General features: G+C 36.8%; 2 protein-coding genes across 2 annotated transcripts; one reads left to right on the plus strand and one right to left on the minus strand.

Moving 5' to 3' along the window:
• Window positions 1-12,001: 12,001 nt before the first annotated feature.
• On the plus strand, window positions 12,002-18,573 carry rax2.S (retina and anterior neural fold homeobox 2 S homeolog). The gene is given in 3 exon segments (NM_001095716.1): window positions 12,002-12,179; window positions 16,811-17,061; window positions 17,802-18,573. Coding segments are annotated over 2 exon segments (687 nt in total). The 5' UTR covers window positions 12,002-12,179; window positions 16,811-16,818; the 3' UTR covers window positions 18,246-18,573.
• A 626-nt stretch (window positions 18,574-19,199) lies between these two features.
• On the minus strand, window positions 19,200-23,693 carry mrpl54.S (mitochondrial ribosomal protein L54 S homeolog). Its single transcript, XM_018243523.2, has 3 exons — window positions 23,538-23,693; window positions 22,498-22,654; window positions 19,200-20,233 (listed from the first exon to the last, which is right to left on the minus strand). The coding sequence occupies exons 1-3, from the start codon at window positions 23,608-23,610 to the stop codon at window positions 20,101-20,103; spliced, it is 363 nt and encodes a 120-aa protein (XP_018099012.1). The 5' UTR covers window positions 23,611-23,693; the 3' UTR covers window positions 19,200-20,100.
• Window positions 23,694-23,722: the final 29 nt, after the last annotated feature.

Below are 23,722 nucleotides of genomic sequence, written 5' to 3' on the forward strand. Positions count from 1 at the left end.
TGGATACAATCCAATGTTGTAACTTCTGTATCACTTAGTTAAGATGGTCTTACATAGTAACATAGTAAGTTAGGTTGAAAAAAGACACACGTCCATCAAGTTCAACCTTTTAACTTTTTTTAGCCTGCCTAACTGTCAGTTGATCCAGAGGAAGGCAAAACATCCCATCTGAAGCCTCTCCAATTTGCCTCAGAGGGGGAAAAAAATCCTTCCTGAGTCCAAAATGGCAATTGGACAATATACTTTATTTATACTCTATATTATATTTATGCAAAGATTGACATAAAAATAACCATGTTTATAAAACAGCAGCAATGACAAAATAATATATTGTTGTGCTGTACTGTTAAAACTGGTGTTTTTGCTTCAGACACACATATATAGTTTATCTAAACAAGTTGCTGTGTAGCCATGGGGGCAGCCATTCCAGCACAGGATATACAGAAGAAGTTTTGAAGAATCCCATTGTATACCACAGAGTTTATCTGTTATCTGCTGTGTATCGTGTGTCTTTTTTTCCTTTTTTCATTTTTCCCAAAATTTAAGTTTAAAGTTTAATGTTCCTGTCTCCTTGGTTTCAGTCTGGTAGCTCAGTGATCCAGGAGCATTCAATTGCTAAATTTAGTTGATAAATTTCTCGGCAGTAGCTGTGGAATATTAGCAACTATTGTATCAATTCTAATAGCTGCCTTTAATTAAGCTTAGCAGGGACAAAGATAACAAATGTATAAAGTAAATACAGGTATATCAATTTAGAACAGTTAAAGAGTCATCTGGTTTAGAAGGTGAAAAATTAAACTTTATACTTCAATAGAAAAATGGTCACAAATAGAAAATAATAAATAAATAGAAAGTAATTGAAAAAAGTCTTTATGTCTGGTAATCTCTCTGAAACCAACTGAACTGAAAAAAAGTGTTTGAAGGTGAATAATCCCTTTAACTTTTATTTTATATAAAAAAAATGAATAACCTGAAAAAAAAAAAATGACAAAGGGTTCCAGTTCAGCAGTTCAGGGAAGATTTATTATGTGGTCTAAAAAATGGCAGTAAAATTCACCACACATCACCAGGCTTCACCACATAAAAAACTGTGTAAAATCTGGAGTTCACGTGATTTTAAAATAACACTGCGTCTTTCTACTTAGGTACGCTGGCAACGAATGACATGGGCGCACTGCCGATTCCAGGTTTAACGCAGGTACCATATGACATCATTGCGCATAGGCGTGAAATGCAAATATTTAAAGTGCCGGCATATATTGTACCATTGCCCAACGTAGGTCTATTTTACTAGTTCCTGGGTGCGTTTCTTGTTGTGTAAAGCCTGTTTTGATCCTGCCTGTCCTTGTCCCTGTTCCTGTGCTATCTGCTGCCTGTCCGGACCCTTGCTTGTGCCTTGACCAGTCTTACGGATCCTGCTTTGTACCTCGAAACTGGTGTGTTTGACTCAGCCTGTGACCTCGACTATTCTCTTTTCTCCTGATTCTGTACTGCCTTTCCTGATTGTTATTGACCAGGACTGTTTTATTATGTTTCTTGTTCTCCGTTCCAGTACTACTTTTGGTTTCCCTTGTCTGGCCAGAGCTCTCTCCCTGGTTCTCTTACATTAAGACCTGACGGCACCCGAGTAGCGAAGCGTTCCTCCCGAAGCCAAAGGTGGTTGTTAAAAGCGGGAGAGTGAGCCGTGACCGGGATCTTGGAGTTAGCTCTGGATTTGGGACCTTGTTCATAATAGTGAGTGAACAAAAACTACTGGGATTCAGCCAAATCCCACATTGATTAAGTGAATCCCTAATGAAACATTTACTTTCATTCAGTGTTATGACTGTTAGTGAGGAGAAAATACTTACTATGTTAAATTATTACTTTAAAGGAGCTGTTATAGGTAAATGTGTAAGCTTCATGGAAGAGATGAGTTTTATGAGAAACTGCAGGGTAGGGGAGTGTCTGATGCTGAGGGGTTATGTGTTCCAGAGTTAGGGAGCTGCTCTGTTGAAGTTCTGCAGGAGTGTATGTGAGGAGGTTACAAGGACAAAATATAGTTAAAGGTCATTAGAGGACAAAGTGGTTGATTTCAAGTATATCTGAAAATAAGGCTTGATATGTAGGTGGATCATTGGTGCTGAGAGGTTTATATTTCAAAGTGAGGACTTTAAATCAGATGTTTGAATGTATTGGTACTGCATCGATCTGAAGAGATGTGCAGCAGAGGTGGTTTCAGGGGTGAGGTGAATGAGTATTGCAGCTGTAGATTGAAGAAAGGATAAGTGACTCAGTAGCAGGCCAGTAAGGAGGAGGTTAAATAATCTAGATGTGAGATTGTATTTTTGTTGCTTCTTCACTGAGAAAGGGGCATATTCTTGCAAACTTTTTAAAATGTAGTTGGCAGGACAATAGTCTTGCATTTTAGAAAATGAAAGGTCCTCCAGGATGAAATAGCAGAGTTGCAACTGGAAACTGAAGAGGAAAGATCAGGACAACAGAGATTGATTTGAGCATCTCCAACATAGAGATAGCACTTGAAGTCAAAATAGTGGTTCAGTTGACCTAGAGATGCAGTCTATAGCAAGAAGAGTACTGATCCAGGCACAAAGCATTGATACCCCAACAGAGAGTTGAAGTGGAGAGGATGTTTTTATTTTTTTTTCCTTATGTTCGAGCTCTTCTCATATTCCTAGTACTTGAGAGGTGATTGCCATGTTTGGAATCAAGTTTTAATATAAAATAATTGTGGAGGGCCCAATATATGTTTGTTAATAAATAAAATATAATTACAGTGTGTAAGTTATAAATGATTCCTAATATCTATATGTCTCCTAATCTACAGGAAACTAATGAAGACACCAGACTTGATGACTTGAATAAAGTAATTAAATCAACACATGTCTTCCTTTGTTTGCTTATGAACTTTGTGTTGTATGCCCATGGGAACCTGCACAAGCCTCTTCTTTGGAAGTGGGAGCAATGCTGATTTTCCCTTCCATATTTTATTTGTCTCTTAATCATGAATTATTCCACTTTGCTCCAAGATTCTTACTGAACTGTAGCCATAATTTGTCCAGTACATCAAGAATCTTCTTATTGACTGGTGTGAGCCCATGATCTGTAAAAAAGTGTGTTTCATCCCGATTCAGTCATGTTGATATGGCCAAAAAGGTAACTAATCCATAATTGTCATTCACATATAGGATTTAGGTTGTCCCCAGCACCTATATCTACTACAGCCACTGTATGTATAGGTACTGTGTTCAGCTATAGATCATTTGTAGCATTTATGTCCTATAGAGACAGGGAATGTTAGACTCATGGCCCCACAATTTTACATAGAGTTTTCCTATCAAACAAGCTACAGTAACCTTTCTGTGTTCTCTCTATGTTTCAGTCAAAACAGACACAAGATTATATATAAGTTCAGAGAAGAAACAGATAGTTCTGGACATTGATTTGAGGTGAGCATTTAGTTTGAAACCTCTGATTTGCTGATTTCTGTGATTTTCTAACCCAATCCCATAGTCATTTCTATAAAACAATCAATACAAAGGGAATCTCCACATCCAGTTTGTGTGTTATATTTATAAATTGAAATTCATTTTATTTATTGTCTTTCAGATTGTTGGAATGTAAGTATAGTACTGGGACCCTTGATGGATGAAATGCCACTGTTTGCTTCCTTGACCTGGTACTTACCCCATTGACCAGTAAGTTATTAACAGCTGGAGTTGTGACTACAGCTAATTTTAAGTTGGGTAGATCATATGAGTAGCTGGCTATGAGGCTGAAGGGGAGTTTGCTGGTAGACTGTGGGGCTAAGGATAGGAATTTGTTTCAGTCCTGCACCGATTCACTGTTTTATCATTCAATTTTCTAGGATGTATATGAAGTAAAATGATCTGGACTAAGGTATCTTTTGAAGATCGTAAGTGCCGTAAGTGCCTCTCTTTATCTATTATTCTTATTCCCTCCTCTTATATCTTATTCTTATATCTAGGAACATCTTATATCTTATATAGGAACATTTGTATACTCCTTATCTGGAGGTCATTCCCTATAAAAGTATTTTACAAATAAATAAATAAAAAAAAAAAAAAAAGAGAGAGAAGATAGAAAGAAGAGGAAGGAGGACCAGAAGTTGACGAGAGCAAGGGGTCTATTATGACCCTGGTTGGTTTGGAGGCACCAGAAACAGTGGTTTCTTTTATCATTACCTAGTCTACCTCCTTAAGATTAAATCTTGATAATCTCTTGATTCAGTAAAGGAGATCCAGCGAAACCATTTACGAGTGAATTGTGTTTGTTGATTTTGTTCAATTTTAATCTGTTTCAGATTTTCAAACTGGAATATTTCTTGTACTTTGAGTAGCCATTCTTTTATTGTTGGAATATTTACCGATTTCCAATATTTAGGGATAAGAGACTTGGCTGCGTTGATAAGGATGGGGGCCACGTTTTTTTATATTGCAATGTAGACAAGTTATTTTTATGTAGAAGGTAGCAGGCTGGTGAGTCTTCCAATTCCAGGTCCGTAATTTTTTTAATTAGTCTTTGTATGTCAAGCAAATAGGGTCTGATTTTATTACAATACCAGAAGATATGGCTCAAGTTAGCTGTTGGTTGATTGCATCTCCAGCAGTTATCTGGTATATCCACATAAATTTTTGCCAGAACAGTAGGAACTTTATACCAATGCGATAGAAACTTAAAGCTATTTCCCTGGAGTTTACAGCAATCCCTATAAGTGCGTTCTGTTTCTGTGAAGGTTGTATTTAGTTCTTGCTCCCACCTCTGACGGAACCTGTCCATAGGATAATCTTTGGATTTCATCAAGATCTTATATAATAGAGATAACTTCTGTGTAGGTCTCTGTCTACCTAAAAACAAACTTTCAAATGCTGTGTCCGGTGGACCAACCCTATCCAGAATTCCTGCTCTAGTCCAAAAATGTTGAACTTGCATCCACCGAAGCCTGTTTATCGGGGACATTGATTCATCAGGTAATATCTCTTGCACTGGTTTAAGTTTTCTTCCACTCAGTAGTTGATACGCAAAAAGGGATTCTGAATTAGACCAGTCCCTAAAGTTTGCGACCTTAAGACCAGGTGCAAAGTCTATATTATGTAAAATAGGATGGAGCCTGGATTTTGGGTTTGTGAGTTCTTTTTTAAGAGTAATAATATCCCAGATATCAAAAATCCCTGTCAATACTGGGCCCATTCCTAATTCCCGTGGGCATTTATGTTTGGCAAGCCATAATAATGAGTCTGGAGGAATTGAACATCTTTTTTGTTCTACTGCTACCCAAGGTTTAAGCTCTGAGGAGAATTTGATGTCCAGCATCCTTTGCAGAACTGTAGCTGCATAGTAATTCAAGAGATCTGATAACCCCAGGCCACCCCTCTCTTTGGGCTGAGTCAGATATCTCATTTTCAAACAGGATGGTTTTTTACCCCATACAAAACTTGATATAGCAGAGCAAATGGTGTTAAAAAAAGTCTTCCATTTTTATTATGTTAATTCTTCCGAACCAGGAAAATCCTGGTCTGTCCCAGTCGTTTAGATTCTTCAGCACTTCCTTTAAGATTGGGTTGAGGTTATTTATTACCCATTCACTTGTTTTTCTGAAACTTAATACCCAAATATGTAAAGCTTTTGTTTTCTATTGCAAATGGGAAATAACTGCTAATTTGTATCATTTGTACCTCGGATAGTGCGATGTTAATTATACTTGATTTTCAGATTACTTATTTTTGTTAAAGTATTCCAGTTCCCTCACTATATTAGAGAGCGTAGAGATTGGATTTGTGATAAAAAATAACATGTCATCTACATAGGCCGTGACTTTATGTTGTTGATTTTTGATGTTGATGCCTGTGATGTTAATGTTGTTCCTTACTTTTTATAAAAAGGTTCCAGTGTTAAAATAAAAATGAGTGGGGAAAGTGGACACCCCTGCCTTGTGCCGTTTCTAATACAAAAAGAATCAGATAATCCACCATTGATCTGTATATGCGCTTGTGGGTTTAAATATAAATTTTTGACAAATTGCATAAAGTTTGGACCCAATCCCATCCATGCTAAGCTGTAAAACATGAAATCCCAGTCAACTCTATCAAAAGCCTTCTCAGCATCCGTAGTTAACAACCCTAGGGGTAGCCCTTTTTGTTTGCTGAAATTGAGAAGGCTGTATAACCGCAGAGTATTGTCCCTTGCCTTTCTTTTTGGTGTAAAGCCCACCTGGTCGGGATGGATCACCTGTGCTATAATTGATTTCAGCCAGTTTGCCAATACTTTTGCAAATAGTTTAGTGTCTACATTATGCAGAGAAATCGGTCTGTATCCCTTATCCATAGGATCTTTCCATTTTTTATGTATAAAGATGATTTATGCCAGGGTCGCATCAGGCTGTAAGGTATCTCCGCACAATAGGATGTGGATAGGCACTACTCCTGGAAAGGGGAGTTCTTGGTGGGATATAGTTTGATCTTGATGTTTTTTTTTGTTTTTTACTGGGGGGACACTAAATTAGTTCTGCATCACCCACAATGCATAATGGGCTATTGGGGATAATCATTTGAATATATTATTTTAAAGTAAGAGGTCTAAACTCATATGTAAAACGTAACAGTTTAAAATTAGAACTGAAGAATAATAAAACTGGAATTGCTCTTATCCAAGAGATTCATTTCAAGGTTAATGCAATGCCTAAGATACATTTTAGAGGATTTAATTCAGTGTATGTCAGCAAATTGCAAGAGAAGAAAGCCAAGGGAACAGCAATTCTGATTGCCGATTCAATACAATGGTCATACAGAGAACATATTTCAGATAATCAAGGCCATTTGGTGGCGGTTAAGGGCAATATTGGGGATAAGTTGTATACCTTCGCATCAGTATATCTTCCAAATACACGTCAATTACAGACATTGAAATTAATATTACATACTTTGGATGGCTTCACAGAAGGCACTCTGATTATAGGTGGAGATTTAAATCTATCACTGGAATCGATGGTCGATTGTTCATTACAGAAATCGAGTATATCACATGCCTATTTGACGTCTGTAAAAAAGTTATTGCACTCTTATAGGATGATAGATGTGTGGCGTACCCTTAACCCCAAAGCAAGAGATTATTCCTATTTTCATCTGTCCATCACCTCTACTCGCGGATCAACTATCTCCTGATCCCATATGATCATTTATCTACTGTTAAAAACGCTTCCATAGGCCCCATAACTTGGTTTGATCATGCCCCAAATATGTGTCCCCTGGACATATTAAATGCTCAAAGCAGAACATGGCAGTGGAAATTGAATGAATCCCTATTGGAAGATCCAGAAATCACAAATAAGATCCAGAAGGTTTTAGATCACTATTTTAGGGAAAACACAAGAAAAGGCCCAAATTATATGCTGGTGTGTGAGGCTGTGTGAGAATGGAAATTTTAAAAGTGGCATCACAAAAGAAGAAGGAAAGAAAACAAAGATACGACCAACTTTACGCAAATTTAATTTCGCTGGACTAATCACATAAATCCCCCTTATCAGAGGCAAGCTTACAACAGTTGGTGGAGATCAGAAATAAAATAAAAGACTTAATGAATACATATACAGAAAAAGCCATATGGTATCAACGCCAAAGATTTTATGAACTTCGCAATAAATGTGGCCAAATGTTGGCAGCGTCCTTGAGACGCAAACAAAGGAGAAACATTATAGCTAAAATAAGAGATAATAAGGGAAGTACTGCTTTGAGTGCAAACAAAATAACATCAGCGTTCAGAGAGTACTATCAGACACTGTACAATCTACGTGGTAGTTCGGATCCAGATTCAGGCACGCAACACAAAGAGGCACTGAAACAGTACTTTCTTAATTTAGCAAAGCTGGAAGTTTCTCAAGAATATCTGGAAACTCTGGAAACCCCTATATCGGCACATGAGATTGACTTGGCACTAAGGTCCACACCATCTAATAAAGCACCGGGACCTGACGGGTTCACCTGCTCTTACTATAAAAGGTTTACTCCAACATTGCTTCCACACTACTTAAAAACATTAAAGGAGAAGGAAAGGTTAAAACTAAGTAAGCCTTATCAGAAAGGTCCATCTAAATATACCAGTAAACGTCCAAAGTAATGTTGCTCTGAGTCCTCTGTCAAAAGAAACACTGCATTTCTTTCCTTCTATTGTGTACTCATGGGCTTCTGTATCAGACTTCCTGCCTTCAGCTTAAACCTCATTGCCCTGGGCAAGAGCATGCTCAGTTTGCTCCTCTTCCCCCGCCCCCTCCCTTCTCTACTGTAATCTGAGCCCAGAGCAGGGAGTGACTCAGGCAGGAAGTGATGTCACACCATGTTAATACTGCAGCTCCTATCCTAAACAAACAGAGAGTTTCTAGAGGTTTTTACTCAGGTATGGTAAAACATTCTACAGAATAAATATAGCATTCTAGCTTGCACTATTGCAGCTAATCTATTGGCAATAAAATGCCTCCGTAGCTTTCCTTCTCCTTTAAATAGCCTATTGTGCGGAGAGGATGTTTTATCCTAAAAAAGGAGACAGTGAAAGAGCCATTACAGAGGTAGAACCAGATCCAGGAGAGTGCTGTAAATTGTTTGCAAAGGTAGAGAAGAAAGTCACATTGGAGCTGGTGAGCCAGCAGAGGGGGTTTAGGAGTATTAGTATTGAGAATCGTCTTTGGTTAATGTAGTCTTCGTTAAAAGTAGCGGGCAGAAACAACTAAAGTGGATCAAGTAATAAGTTATTAGAGAAAAAGTAGGAAAATTGGTTGTAAACAACACGTTCTAGAAGATTACAGGTATAGGTAAGGTGAGAATGGCACAATAGCTAGTAGGAGACAAGTAAAGTTTTTTTAGAGAAGGTGTGACAAGTAAATATCGAAAATCTCTCACCGGACTGAAGACATGAGTAGGAGCTGGGCAGTGGTCAGATGGTATTGAAGCTACCACTTCCTCATTGACAAGGGGAAATTGTGATTGCTTTGCATGATTGGAGCTGGGTGGTGTTTGTGTGATGCTATGTTTTGGCTTATTTGTGACAGGGGTGGTGATTGGTGCTAGGATCTCATTCCTAATGGTATCTAATTTTTCTTGGAAGTATACAGCAAAATTTTAAGCTGGAACAGATGAAGAGGAGCCAAGCAGTGGTGGACAGAGAAGGGAAATGAAAGTTCAGAACAAATGCTTTGGATCAGATGATTGTGAATCTACCTATTTGAAAAGATCAGTAAATGCTTTCAGAGTTTAAATGGAAACAAAGTATTCTGTAAATGGTGGGGGTTAACAAGAACTATATTACACAAAACAGGTAGTGTGGAATTATTTTATTATGTGTTTGTTACATAAAATTTGTTTGGTCTGCGACTGAGTAGAGTTAAGCGTTGAAAGGATGTTTTGATGTGAAAAAAGGCATGTATTCAAGAGTTGCCCACTGTTTCTCAGCTCAGCACTCAGAGTGCATAAATGTATGAATAGCCCAAGACAAGAGATACAAGCATGTCTGCAATGTGGCACAGAAATCAGTAGGAGACAGAACAGAGTATCTTAGCTGATAAGATCTTCAGGTTCAAAACAAGGTATAATGGAATGGGCTGAACATGAATTTCAAATAGACTTGGGTTAATACCAGTATTGGATAGAATATTATGATGTATGGAAGGATACATTAAAATAATACAAATCTCTCATTGCATATGAGCATAAATATTCTATACATTGAATATTATCATTTGAATTCACATTTCTCTAAATATTCTGTTCATGTTCTTTACATTTTTCTGCTAGGATTGCCACCTGTCTCGTTTTGACCAAGACAGCAAAATTTTTGGAAGGGTTGGCTAGGTCAAAACTGCCTGCCCAGTTTTCCATATTAGGAAAAACTGCCCAGGATTCTGCTAGATTTATGCGTCAGTCTGCCAATTGCCTATCTCCACATCATAGCCCTGCCCCACAACATCATCAAGTCAGCCCTGCAACATCACAGGCCTGTTCCTCTGCCCAGACCATGCAGCTTCCACATGTGGCAAAACTATTTAGACGCAGGGTGTGCAACCAGAGAGCAAGTCTGCCTGGGGTCTGGCTGTGCTCAGCACCTTGCACTGAGGTGCAAAGAGCAGCATCGATGGACACACTGCTGAGTCTCTTGAAACAATGTAGTAGATATCTACTATAAGCAAAATTAAAAATACTATTATCAGTTTGCTTCTGCTACCAGAGGCGATTCTGGGGCTTCTGCCATCTGAGGCCAGATGCCGCCACCCTCTACTGTTTCGTGATTAAAAATCGGCGTCGGAGCGGGTTAAAGGGGGGCAGCTTTGCTAGTGCATTGAGCGCAATATCGCTCTTTGCACTAGTGGAGCCGAATTTCCAGGTTGAAACCCAGAAATACGTCTCTTAAAGTTACAAAATGCGTATTTTTGTCGCCCCTTGTAACTGGCTGCACCTAAGGCAAAGTTTTTACTTCGCCTCGTGGCAGGAGTGGCCCTGTCTGCTACATTTATGAAAAAAGCCACCAGTGCAGAGAACACCAAGGAACAGATACTGTACTACTAATATCAATTACATTTACCAACTGAGTTAAACTACAAATTGAACATTTCTAATGAATGTATAATGGACGGCTGCTTAGAATAACATTTTATTACATTAGACAAAATCTTATTGTAAAGTTTATGCCCCCTTTGATACTGTAACCAAGGAGGAAAAGCTGACCATGCTGGCTCAAGTCCAGTGAAAAGTGGCTCCTAACATCGTATAAGACTCTTAAGCCATTAAATAATTGTTCAAGCTGATACTTTAAGTATATTTGCATTTTCCTGTGAGCTGAGCACTTCAATTAATGTCAATAAACGATTACACATCAGCCTGTCAGAATGTGCTGAAACAGTACATATTATTGTCTGCATACAGTATATACTGTTTTTTCTAATTGTGGCAGAAATCTATTGAAATAGGATGCCATAAAATCTGGTGCTGCTTCTATTTACTCCATTATTTGAACTGTTTTACATTTTATAATTTTGTGCCAAGTTAAAGACATGAATTGTGTAGGCATTTTTAATGAATAGTTGTATTTGTCTTTCTTTTTGTACTCTATAACTAAGATAACAATTAGTGGCTCTTTAGTTCAGCCAGGGTAAATATATATAGATATAGATGAAAACAGAGCATAGCACTTCTCGGTTTTTTTAAAAAGTGAACATTTTTTTTTTTCAGATCTAGTGTTTCAATCACCATCTGTGTACCCTTTTCAAGGAAATACAAACAGAAAAGTGTGTCACCCTTGAAAAAGGTCCCAGGTAGTGACCGAAATGTTAGGCTTGAAATAAAACCATTTGTTTTTCGCTTTTTAAAGACCTGATGAGTGTTATGCTCTATTTTCTTCTACATTGATTATTCATCAGCTCCCAGGCATTTGAGTTTTAGTGGTGCAAATTTTTCCTCATCTGAGGCAAATTGGAGAGGCTTCATATGGGGTTTTTGTGCCTTTCTCTTGATCAACTAGAAGTTAAGCAGGTTATATACCGTATGACTTTAAAGTTTAAACTTGATGGAAGTTCATCTTTTTTTCAACCTAACTTACTATGTTACTATGTTTTTAATTTATGTTGAAAAAGGACACACATCCATTTGTCTAAATGAATTTGTATACCACCAGCAGTTTATGCAATGCAACACTGTGGCACTGTGCCACGACACTGTGGCACAGCTTTGTCGCTGTTTTTGACTTCTGTGACTGTACATGTTTTGCACTTTGCATCCAATACAATTTTCTATCTATCTGCCCTTAGTGTATAGATTTAAAAAAAAATGATTGCATATTTCAAAATGTTTTAAAAATGTAAACATTGTCCTGTCTTTACCATACAACCATTCTTCATCCACTGGGCAGTGCCAATCATTGTTAAGAGTGGGAGGTGACCCTTTTCTAAAGTCCTCTAATCCCCTGCGGCTGTTATAGATTGCTTCAGTCCCTGCAGACATCTGTGAAGATTTAACAGTCTCCTTCTCTATCTCTCCTTCTGTAGCTATCTCTCCTCTGCCTGGATCTCTCTCCCCTAACCAGTCTCTACTACTCAAATCTCAAAAGCCTGGAGGATATTACTTTGAGGCTGATCCATTTGTTTGCCCGCAGCTAAGTGCAGTTCAGGAAGACACTGTCAGGTAACTTAACCATGTAAATTAATGAAACATAAATTGATCTTTAGTGTTGCAGGTTGAATTTGAAAACTGACCAAACAAATAAGTAAGCTCCTTGTTGTAGGTCAGTAAAGATGCCAGTAAAAATGCTGTTTGCTGCAAATGTTATTAATAAGTAAAAACATAAAAATATAGCATTTTTTTTCCAGAAAAGGCAACCCTACATATATACTTTTGTACAGTGCCCTAAGATTGAAAGCAAGGTAAAAACACACTAATGGGTTGGTTTCAATTGTAGACTCATATGATGTCAAGTTAAGTTAAGAAATGTAGAACAAAATTTAACTCGTATGAGGTATGTAGCTGATTAAAGCCTTATTCAAACACTATTAGAAACAGTGTGTCTATCATTATTAGTTGGTTATCAGGTTAGAAAACCTTTATTAATTTTTATTTCTAACCATAACTAGTAATGTTTTCTTGCTAGAAAATACAGAGAAAATATAGGTAGGCCTTACATACAGCAAGTAATGTTGTATAGAGCATAAATTTAATAGTACACAATTTTTGAGTGAAGTGAATGCTTGTTTATGAAGTGAATACAAGAGGAAAGCTGCCATGGAAGGGAATGATGTCTGACACATATTGCTGAGCTATTATAATTATTATTACCACATATTTATAAAGTGCCAACATCAGCCATTTTCTGTAGTGCTGTACAATAAAACCAAGGTAGGTTACCAATAATTTCAATACCATATTTACAGATATTTATGATGATTTTACAAGAGTAAGGCAAGGTTGTAAGCAATGAAGACAGAAAGCTACACAAAGACCAGTTGTTGAACTACATAAGCTATGCAATGCTAAATTATACCTTTTTTTTTTGCTAGAAAGATTTTCTTAGTTTTCACTTTCTGATATCTCCTTTGTAAGTCTTGGTTTCAGATCTTAAATGTTATAAATACCCAGTTATTGTTTCTAAGGTTGTATCAATCCACAAACTCTGTTAATGGGGCACTACTGGAACAATCCCAATGGCTTAATTAGAATGCCATGAGTTAACCACCGGATTGGCAAGTTCACCTGGCAGATCTACTCATTGCTGGGGTTCAGCACTGCAGATTTTAATAGAAATAGTTTTGTTTTTTTTAACAAACACCTACAGTTTCAGTTAGCATCAGTACAGTAAAAGGTGAAAGAAAATAATAATGAACAATATGGTAATACATATGGGCCCATTTACTAACAATTAAATTGTGTTCTTTACTACGAATATAAAAAAAATTGTGAAAAAAAATGAAAGATTTATTAAGTATGAAAACCAAAAAAAAAAAATGCAGAACTTTGCCAAGTGAAAGTTGTCAATGTGCTATAAAAGTCAGTAGGAGCTGCGCTGGTCCTATTGGACTGCTTCAAATCAAATTCAGACTTTTAAAAGATTTTCCGATTTATTTCCTCTGATAAAAATTGTCTGAAAAACAGAGTTTTTCATACTTTTTACCACATTGTTCAAGAGTCGGAACTTTTAATAAATTCCATGACATTTGTGGTTTTAGAGAATGTGAGTTTAGTTGTGGTTTAAAAAACCACTAAAATACGACCTTAAGTAAATAAGCATAATACTGTTAGATATAAATGTAACCAATTAAACATAACAACAGATTGTGTTTCTTAATTAATATTACAAATTAAATATTAAGCTCTAGCTAGTCTTTTGATTTGTCCATTTCTATTCACATGTCCACTTGATTTCTATATTTTTATTATTATTATTATTATTATTATTAACATGTATTTATATAGCGCCAACATATTGCATAGCACTGTAAAGTAAATGTGATTATACAACTAAATCACATGAATTATATACATAGAACATATGGAGTTACATACATCACAATCAATACAAAAAGGTACAAATAGGTGAGGAAGGCCCTATGCATAGGCATACACTCTAAAGGGAAGGGAGTAATACACAAGGTGTGGGAGTGGGCAAGATCGAATTAAGTGGGTGAGAAATGTGGTACTATATGTGGTGTTGCGTTTGGTAGTTAAGCAGAGTGAGGGTAGGCTTCTCGAAAGAAGTGCGGTTTAAGAGATTTCTTGAAAGCAGAAAGGTTGAGAGAAAGTCGGACAGACTGTGGGAGAGAGTTCCAGAGGAGGGGTGCAGCCCTTGCAAAGTCTTGAATGCGAGCATGTGAGGAGGTAATGAGAGAAGAGTTGAGTAGCAGGTCAGTAGAGGAGCGTAGTAAGCAGTTGGGTGAGTATATAGAGATGAGTTCAGAGATGTAGGGTGGGGCAGAGTTATGAAGTGCTTTGAAAGTCAGTGTTATTGTATGTTCATCCTACGTGTATTACAAAATTAGTTTGTTTAAGTAATATATTTATAACTGGATCCCACACTTAAATATGTTCTTTTTGTCATGTATAGCTTTGAGGCAATACTCAATAGCTCAGTGCTAAACTTTTGAGGTGTTTATTGGTTTACAAAGGATTTACACAGCACACAATTGTCTCTTCGAGACACACATTTTGCTCAGTCCAGCATTTGTTTAAGGCACACCGCTTAGATAAAAATGTGTTAGGCTGTGCTATTATTGAATGCTAACAATGGTTGCATGTTTTGAAGTCTGTCTCCAATTTGTACATATACCAATTAGTTCAGTTCTATCAAGGTGACGTAAATATGGTAAATATCTACTTTTAGGGACTAAGATGGATAAATACATATGCCCTACTACACCATGGACTTTGTATGAGTTACTTATTGACTCTTTACTGTACTAGCAGAGGGTTGAGTCTATAAAGATGTATAAAATCTCTGATCTTAGGATAAGAGCTCTGTCTCAACTAAATATTGTTATAGTCTGTATATTTTTTAAATATGCAACATTAAATTATGCAGTCCCTGTTTTCCCTATATTGTAATGAGAGGATATACAAAAGGTCTAGAGAGTTTTCAAGCAGGATTGGAGCCTGCAGACATATTCACATATTCCTCAGGTCTTAATATTTGTTTTTGTTTAACAAGTATAAAAAACACTAAATATTTCTTTTTTCTGTACCCCTTCTGCTATTTTTGGAAAATAATAAACAGCTATTTGAAAAAAAAAAAAAAAAACACTAAATAGTGTTCTTAATGCAACATATTTTCTTGGTAGGAAATATTTTTCTACTTGGGCTAGAAACGCACAATATTGCATTAGGTCGTGGATTTATCAGTTGCACACTATCAATGCCTGTTGTTCAAGAATTATTAATTAACATACATATATATTTTTAATAATGGTTCTCAAATTGTTGGTTATAGTATAAAGAGTACAGAGTAACAATCATCCAGACCCCTTGTGCTGACAGATATTTAATCAATAATTAAATTTTTTAAAAATTATTTTATTTTTCACTGTAATTAATCCCTGTTGGAAGCAAAACAATTAAATCCTATTGAGTCTAAATGATTTTTAGAAGACTTTAGGAATAGAGATCCACATTACAGAAAGATCCATTATCTGGAAAATCTGTGATGCTCTGAATCCACTATTATTGGATTCGGCCTATTCCCAAATACTTAGTTAAAGATTTGGCTGAATACTGAACCAAATCCTAATTTGCATATGCAAATCAGGGGCAGGAAGTGTGAAAGAGAATTACATTTTTACTTCCTTCTTTGTGTGATGACAAGTCACTTGATTTTAAGGATTCTGTTTCAGTTTGGCCAGGCACGAGGATTTGTGAGAATCTTGCTGGAAAAGGTCTAATCCTGGTCGAATAATGAACTGAATCCTGGATTCAGTGCATCTCTACAGAAAACCCCAGGCATTTTGGATAACAGTCCCATAACTCTGAATGTATTTTAAGAGCACACAAACAATGCTGATAATTTTGCCCAAGACAACAAAATTCATATACACAAATACAAAAGTCCTCTGAACTCAACCCATTATCAATATATTTGAGACATTGAGCTTTGAATGGCTGCACAGCAGCTTGCTTATATAAACCATTGTAGAGTTTCGGAAGCAAACACACCAGTTTTACCAGTGCAGCACAGCACTACATTATATTTTCATTACTTCAAATCACTTTCAGTGTTACTGTTCCTTTTAATAAAATGCAAACAGTGTAATGATGCCCCTGAATTGTTTTAAATGATCTGCTACTATAAAGAAAGTTGCAGTAGTCCATACTATCTTCTTTCCAGGAAGACTTACAGGCCTATTTATCAACAATCTCATTTTAATGCCATGGAATTTAAGAAAAGATCTGAATTTTATAAGCTTAATGATCCGAAAAATTCAAAGTTTTTTGGACAAAAAGGAAAACCTCCAATCAGTACAACTCCCACAGACTTCTATAGGATGTCAACAACTTATTACCTGGTTAAATTTTGATTTTTTTCATGGCTTTTACACTTAAAAAAATAAATCTCACATTTTTAGAGTTCTTAAGAAATATAGGAAAAAGCGATTCATAAAAATAAAAGAAATTTGCATGTTAGCAAATAAGCCCCCAAGTGTTTTAATTGGTTAAAATAAAAATGAAGAAAAGAGAGAAAGAACAGGTTCTTAATAAATCATGAAACTATGTGTATATGTATACATATATGTGATTTATAATAATTATATTTTCTTTGAATGTGTATCCCCTAACAGCACAAGGGATGTTTCTAGACAAATGTGAAGGAGATTTGTGTGACTTGAGGGAAGACGGCAGCACACCAACGCGTGGCACTCCTGAGGAGGATAATGAGATACCTAAAAAGAAACACCGCAGGAATCGAACAACATTCACAACCTACCAGCTTCATGAATTAGAGCGTGCCTTTGAGCGTTCACACTATCCTGATGTATACAGTCGAGAAGAGCTAGCTATGAAGGTCAGCCTGCCAGAGGTTCGAGTTCAGGTAAGTTATCAGACATCATTGCATATCAAAGTCATAATTTGCCTAATCAACGTAATCTTTTTAAATGACTTAGCCCACTTACTTCTGTTGAACAGCAACTTTCACACAGATTCCAGAGTTGGCAGTGAACACTGACATAAGTCACTACTCGACAAATTATAAATTATGTTTGAATAATTTAAACTGAATTGGTGTACCTTGAGGCTAATTCATACAGAATTTTAACACCCTTGTTCAATTGATATTATACAATTTCCAATAAAAGAACATTTGTCTATTTACCAAAGCTTGCAAAAAGCATTACCATCCAAATAAATTTGAAAAACTGAAAGAAATAGAAATTGGCTAAAGTTTCTAAACAATAGACAGTTAGAAAAAGTTATGGCCAGTGGAAAAAATGTAGAAATTAAAAGGAACAAAAATATTGTAAAAAAAAATAAAAAGATACCAGTGGGTTTCAGCTTCACACCAACATGAATTTTTTTTGTTGTGCATCCTATCGCTTCACATGCCAAACACGTTTTTTGCAGTAATCCACAATCAGTGCTATCCAATTACTTGTCTTCTCGAGCCGTTAATGGAATAATCATTAGCTAGGATCGGGTTTTGGAATGCTTATAGCTCTTATTCTAATCCTAGAGATTTCTCACTCCTTCCAAACAGCAACAAGTTTCTGGCCAATTCTCAAATGTTGACCTCTTTCATTGTTTTTTGATACCAGTATGTCTTTTCGAACGCAGGTTTGGTTCCAGAATAGACGAGCAAAATGGAGGCGGCAAGAGAAACTGGAGTCTTCCTCTAGCACACTACATGATTCCCCACTACTATCTTTCTCAAGATCCCCAAGAGCTACAACTATGGGGCCTCTGAGCAATACTCTTCCTCTGGAATCCTGGCTCACTTCACCAATCTCAGGGACTACCACCATCCACAGTATGCCAGCATTCATGGCTCCTTCCCAGGCCCTTCAGCCAACTTACCCAAGTCACACATTTTTGAACAGTGGCCCTGCAATGACCCCTATCCAACCTCTCAGCAGTGCTCCTTATCATCAGTGTATGGGGGGATTTGCGGACAAATTTCCCTTAGAGGAAATGGATCAAAGAAGTTCAAGCATTGCTGCACTGAGAATGAAGGCAAAGGAGCACATCCAGACGATAGATAAAACATGGCAGCCAATCTGATCAAAATAGCTTTTACGAAACGCTATACCTCAACTTTTGACTTCAAAATCGCAATGTTCTGTTTTGAAGTCTAGCATTCTTAGACCTGGGTGTATTCAAGCCAAAGCAGACTTTTGACAGAATTATGGAGTATGCTATAGAGCTTACATAAGATGACCTGTTTATTTGTAGGTGGTCTTAAGCTGAATGTGACTTTTAAATTGGTGTCAGCACGGTTAAGAAAAAGAGACTTGTTTGTTAGAAGCTGATGTCCGTGTTGTAGTTTTACTTCATTGGGTCTGGTAAATCAGTATTTAAGAAGAAAAACAATAAACCAAACTGCAAAGCATTTTTTTCTTGTATCTCAGGCACAGCATAACAACAGTGGTTTTTTTTTTTATATGCTGTAAAGATTTTTTTTTAATTTGTATCTTTTTTGGGTTTTAGACTGCAGAATACTATACAATTAGTCCATTCATTTAGTTCATTAATTTCTCCTTTCACATAGTTAATACTTACACCAAGCTATTTGTTTGCATGCATGAGTGCCCAGAAAACTATTCTTTCTCTGCCTGTCAGTAAAGATCTATTTTGCAATCAGACAAGGTTAGTGGTTGGCTGTCCAGCTCCATTCATCACTTACTAATTGCTAAAATGGAACATTGTAAACTGGTTGCTATTAAAGTTTACATACACATATATCTAAATACTTGATCCTTCTCATTAACCTTTTCCTTGCAAGCAGAACTCTTTGTATGTCAGTACCCTAACTAGAAAGGCTATAGAAGATTTCCCTTTCAATTCAGGATTAACATGGTGGAATTAATTAAGCTTGAACAGGGCACACAGCAGGAGAGACTGGTTTGTTGCAAGCCATGGCCAGCCTAAAAAAATCCATTCTGTGACAAAGCAGTACAATATACTTAGGCATGAAAATATATTGCTTGAAACCAAAAAATTGAGTTACCCAAAATATAAAACTACTTTCTTTAATAAATAGAAAATGTGTCATAAAAAGATGTGAGACCCCTATTGTGACATCTAATATCCATAAAATATTGGTTTCTAAATAACAGACTGGCCCCTTTAATCAAAATTCTTAAAGAGGCCAGATAGAGGATAAAAATACAATTTACAAAACTAAAATATATAGTTAAATTACAGTCACACAACATGGAGAAAATGGTGTGTGTGGGTGTGTGTGTGTGTGTGTGTCACAAAAAGCATAAATGACAGCTAAAGAGAAGCAGAAAGCTCTTGCTTGTTCTGTTACTGATATGTTCCTAGGGTTGCAGTATTTGCCAAAAGTAAATATGAATAATTATTTAAAGCACTATAAAATCTTCAACAGGGGCGTAACTTACAGAGGAAGCAGACCCTGCGGCTGCAGGGAGGCCCATGAGGTACAGGGGCCCCATGAAGCCCAAATAATGACCGATTTCAAAATATATTGGTAAAACAGGACAACCTCTGGATATGGTGGGGGTCATAAAATTAATTTGCTGTGGGGCCCAGTAACATCTATTTAGTCCACTGATCTTCAACATCAGTTCTAACAACTACTCAGATCTTGCTGTTACCAGCTTGACTCAACGTTTTGTGCTTCATGGTAGACAAGTGTCAAAATAAAGGTAGTGTTCTCAAATGTTCTCATTTTTATGGTTCTAAAAAGAGGTGTAATGTGTATAGCACAAATATCATGCATACTTGAGGTGCTCAGCATTTCCTGGAATTTACTGCAACATCTGCTTAATACAAAAAAAGTGGAATTAATTTATTTCAGGTTTAAGTATATTTAAACTTTTTTTTTATATATAACTGCATGTCATAGAGGACTAGTCAAGATAATATGAAAATGTTAAGCTTCTGTTTTCCATCAAAATTTTTTGGTCTTGTCTAGACGGTTATTTCTCCATATATGCATCTTACGAAGTAACCTCCAGTATTGTGGTGTATCTGGGCTCAATTCTTCAAGTTTTTTGGGGGGTCCCAAGTCCAACTGGAATAACCTTAGAGATAAAAGGCAAGGTCAGTACTGGCAATATTATAAACTGAGTTAGGAAACCTAATAGCTATTTATGATACATTATTTGTCTATAATCATTGTTTTGTCATGCATTATACTGTAGAATTTCAGAAATACAACCTTATAAGCACTTTTACAAGCTAAGCAAGTAACACAGTAATAGGAATGGCTAAAATGGCTTAGTACATTAGCAGAATTAACTTATGACTTAATATAATGGACAGAAAATAGGCATCATTTAGAAATAGGTTGATGTGCAACCAGTGTGTCTGTCTGTGTGCTTGTCTCTGCCTGCATGTGTCTTTGTCTATGTGAGTGTGTTTTATGGGAAATAGTCACATCTAACCTCCCAAGAATTTTAAACTATTTAAAACAAATAAGGATAATCTATCTTACTGCCCATAGACTCGTCCCTTACCAATACAACAAATTTAGCAAACAGGCTAAATGAGTAGATAATGTGGCAGTTAGACACATGTAAATCTTACAGGGGTTGCCAATGCGAAAAATAATATTTTGCCTAAAAAAGAAAAACCATATCTAAGCAACTTTCAAATGTATATTTATTACAAACTAACATTTATATTTATAGATTTTTAATTGTAAAATGTACATACTATTGTACTGTGGTGTATCTGTGGTGGGCAAATTATTTGAAGGCTTATTAAGGGATCACATTCAAAAATTTGCATGAAGCATTGCTTTATGAAGGATAGGTCAAGTCAGACAAATTTGATTGCATTTTACGATGAGGTAAATAAGATGTTGGACAGTGGAGGAGCAGTAGAGGTGATCTATTTGGATTTTGCCAATGTGTTTGATACAGTGCCCCACAAACGACTGCTTTCTAAACTAAGGGTTCTAAGGATCTTGACAAAATGGCATTCTGGGTGGCAGATGAGAGTCTATGTTGATAAATGTAAAATCATGCATTAAAGCTGTAATAAAAGGGCATACATTTCTGCTCAGAGGGGGTATTCTTCCACTTAACAGAGCGCTGGTAAAACACTCTAGATTAAGACATCCAGTTTTGGTCTCCAGAGCTCAAAAGGGACTTTATCGAGTTGGTGAGGGTCCAGAGAGGGGCAAGTAAGCTGGTAAATGGTATGAAAAATCTCAGCAATGAAGCTTTGAGAAAAGACTGGCCAAGATGGGTTTGTTTACGCTGGAGAAGAGGTGCTTAAGGTGACAAATGAGATTCAAGGTTTATAAATGTAAAGTCATGCACCTGGGATGTAAAAATATTCAAGCCACTTATACCATAAATGGGACTGCACTAGGCAAATTCATAATGGAAAAGGACATTGGAGTCCTTGTAGATAATAAACTTGTCTGTAGAAAGTAATGCCAGTCAGCAGCATCAAAGGCAAATATGGTCTTGAGCTGTATTAAAAGAGGCATTGAATCATGGCAGGAAGGGGTCATTCTTCCACTGTATAGAGCACTGCTAAGACCCCATCTAGAATATGCTGTACAGTTTTGGTCTCCAGTACTCAAACAGCACTGGTAAAAGGTATGGAAAATCTTGACTACGAGGAAAGACTGGCCAAATTGGGGATGTTGATGCTGGAGAAGAGGAGCTTAAGGGGTGATATGATAACTATGTATAAATATATAAGGGGATCATATAATAATCTCTCTAATACTTTATTTACCAGTAGGTCTTTCCAGATGACTAGAGGTCACCCATTCCGTAGAAGAAAGGAGGTGCCACCTAAATATTTAGAAGGGTTTTTTTTTTTTTTTCTTTTACAGTGAGAGCTGTGAAGATGTGGAATTCTCTCCCTGAATCAGTTGTACAGGCTGATGCATTCGATTGCTTTAAGAAGGGGTTGGATGGCTTTTTACCAAGTAAGGGAATACAGGGTTATGGGAGATAGCTCATAGTACAAGTTGATCCAGGGACTAGATTGATTGCCATTTTGGAGTCAGGAAGGATTTTTTCCCCCTCTGAGGCAAATTGGAGAGGCTTCAAATGGGGTTTCTTGCCTTCCTCTGGATCAACAAGCAGTTTGGCAGGTTAAAATTGAGTTAAAAGGTTAAACTTGATGTTTGTGTGTTTTTTTAACCTAACTTACTATGCTACTATGTTACTTAAAACACTTCATCAACTCAACCAGCATGACAAAGTGTTGTCAAAAAAGTATACACTTTGCATACTGATGTCAGTATTGCTTTAATAGTTCTGCTAGATAGACCAAATGATTTTCTTCTGCTATAAAACTGTATGTTGATAAATCTACTCACCATTCTGGATATTCAGAGTCCTCCTTTAGCTTCACATCAGGCCCTGTCTTGAAGATATTTGCCCCAACAGCATGTGTAGTCAGTATTGCTGGGTCCCTGCATAATTCTGGCCCCTTTAAAACCTCTTTCACTGCTCCTTTACCCTTACTTTTCACAACTGAAGAAGAGATAGTATAGTGTTAGCTTATAGCATGAAAATCAAATCGTATCAAACTAGCACAACAAAAAGGAAAAATGTGCCTATTTCCAGTTTAGAATAAGTTTGATATAGCAGGATCATACCCTGTGTTGTGACCTTTACTGATTATTTTTCTGGTGGCCAATGCACACGGTTGCAAATTTGGTTTGAAAAATGAAAACTTGGATAACAATAGAAGGTACAAGAGACAATTGAAGAAGTTGTTCACCATCCTGCCAGGCAAGTAATGCTCCACGTTTAGATTATTCAAATAATCCATTTTTTTTTTTTATATACAATAAAACAGATAGCAATTGCCTTTAATCCATGAAGCAGTTTCCAGTAAAGCAGATTAGAGATGTGGCCACATACAGTTTTTTCCTGTATGACAACCCCCAGAATCCCCCACAGGTCTATTAGAACATCTGGAGTGTGGAATGGTTAACCATCCAGAATATAAAGTACGGCAAGTTGCTAAATTATAATGTTTTATCTTCCGCAAAGTTTCTTCAAACGCGTACTTCCCCTTTAATCAAGGTAAGGGGGTCAAAATATATCTGCCTTTCCTACCCTTATAAGTCTGCAATAACTAAAAGAATACCTTGCAATTATCACTAAAAACGAACAGGTTTAGGATAAGGAAAGTTATCTCAAAGATGCCTTCAGCCCCCCTGAATAGATATATCATTTTACTACAAGTAACAGACAGATATTCGACGTTGTCTGACAAGATACAGGCATTGAGGACAGGTTTATTATTTAGGGTTCTTGAAAAGTAGTGCCTTTCGCAAATCAAAACATCACAGACGCTGATACATTTGAGAACGAACAATATAGACTTTCGTGGAATGAAGCTTCTCACCAGGTTTTTTAGCGTACGTCCTAATAGGCCGGACAAGGGTAAACGCGATTCTCAGCAAACCTCTCCCGGCCATGTCACTGTGTTGAGCAAATACTTCCGGGACCACGAGTGATCTCACCTTTAAACGTAGTCATTGCTAGTACTTGTAGTTCTTCCTTGACTTCCGGTCCCACCCACTTATCCTA

This window comes from Xenopus laevis, chromosome 1S (assembly GCF_017654675.1).
Source record: "Xenopus laevis strain J_2021 chromosome 1S, Xenopus_laevis_v10.1, whole genome shotgun sequence".
Classification (NCBI taxonomy): domain Eukaryota; kingdom Metazoa; phylum Chordata; class Amphibia; order Anura; family Pipidae; genus Xenopus; species Xenopus laevis.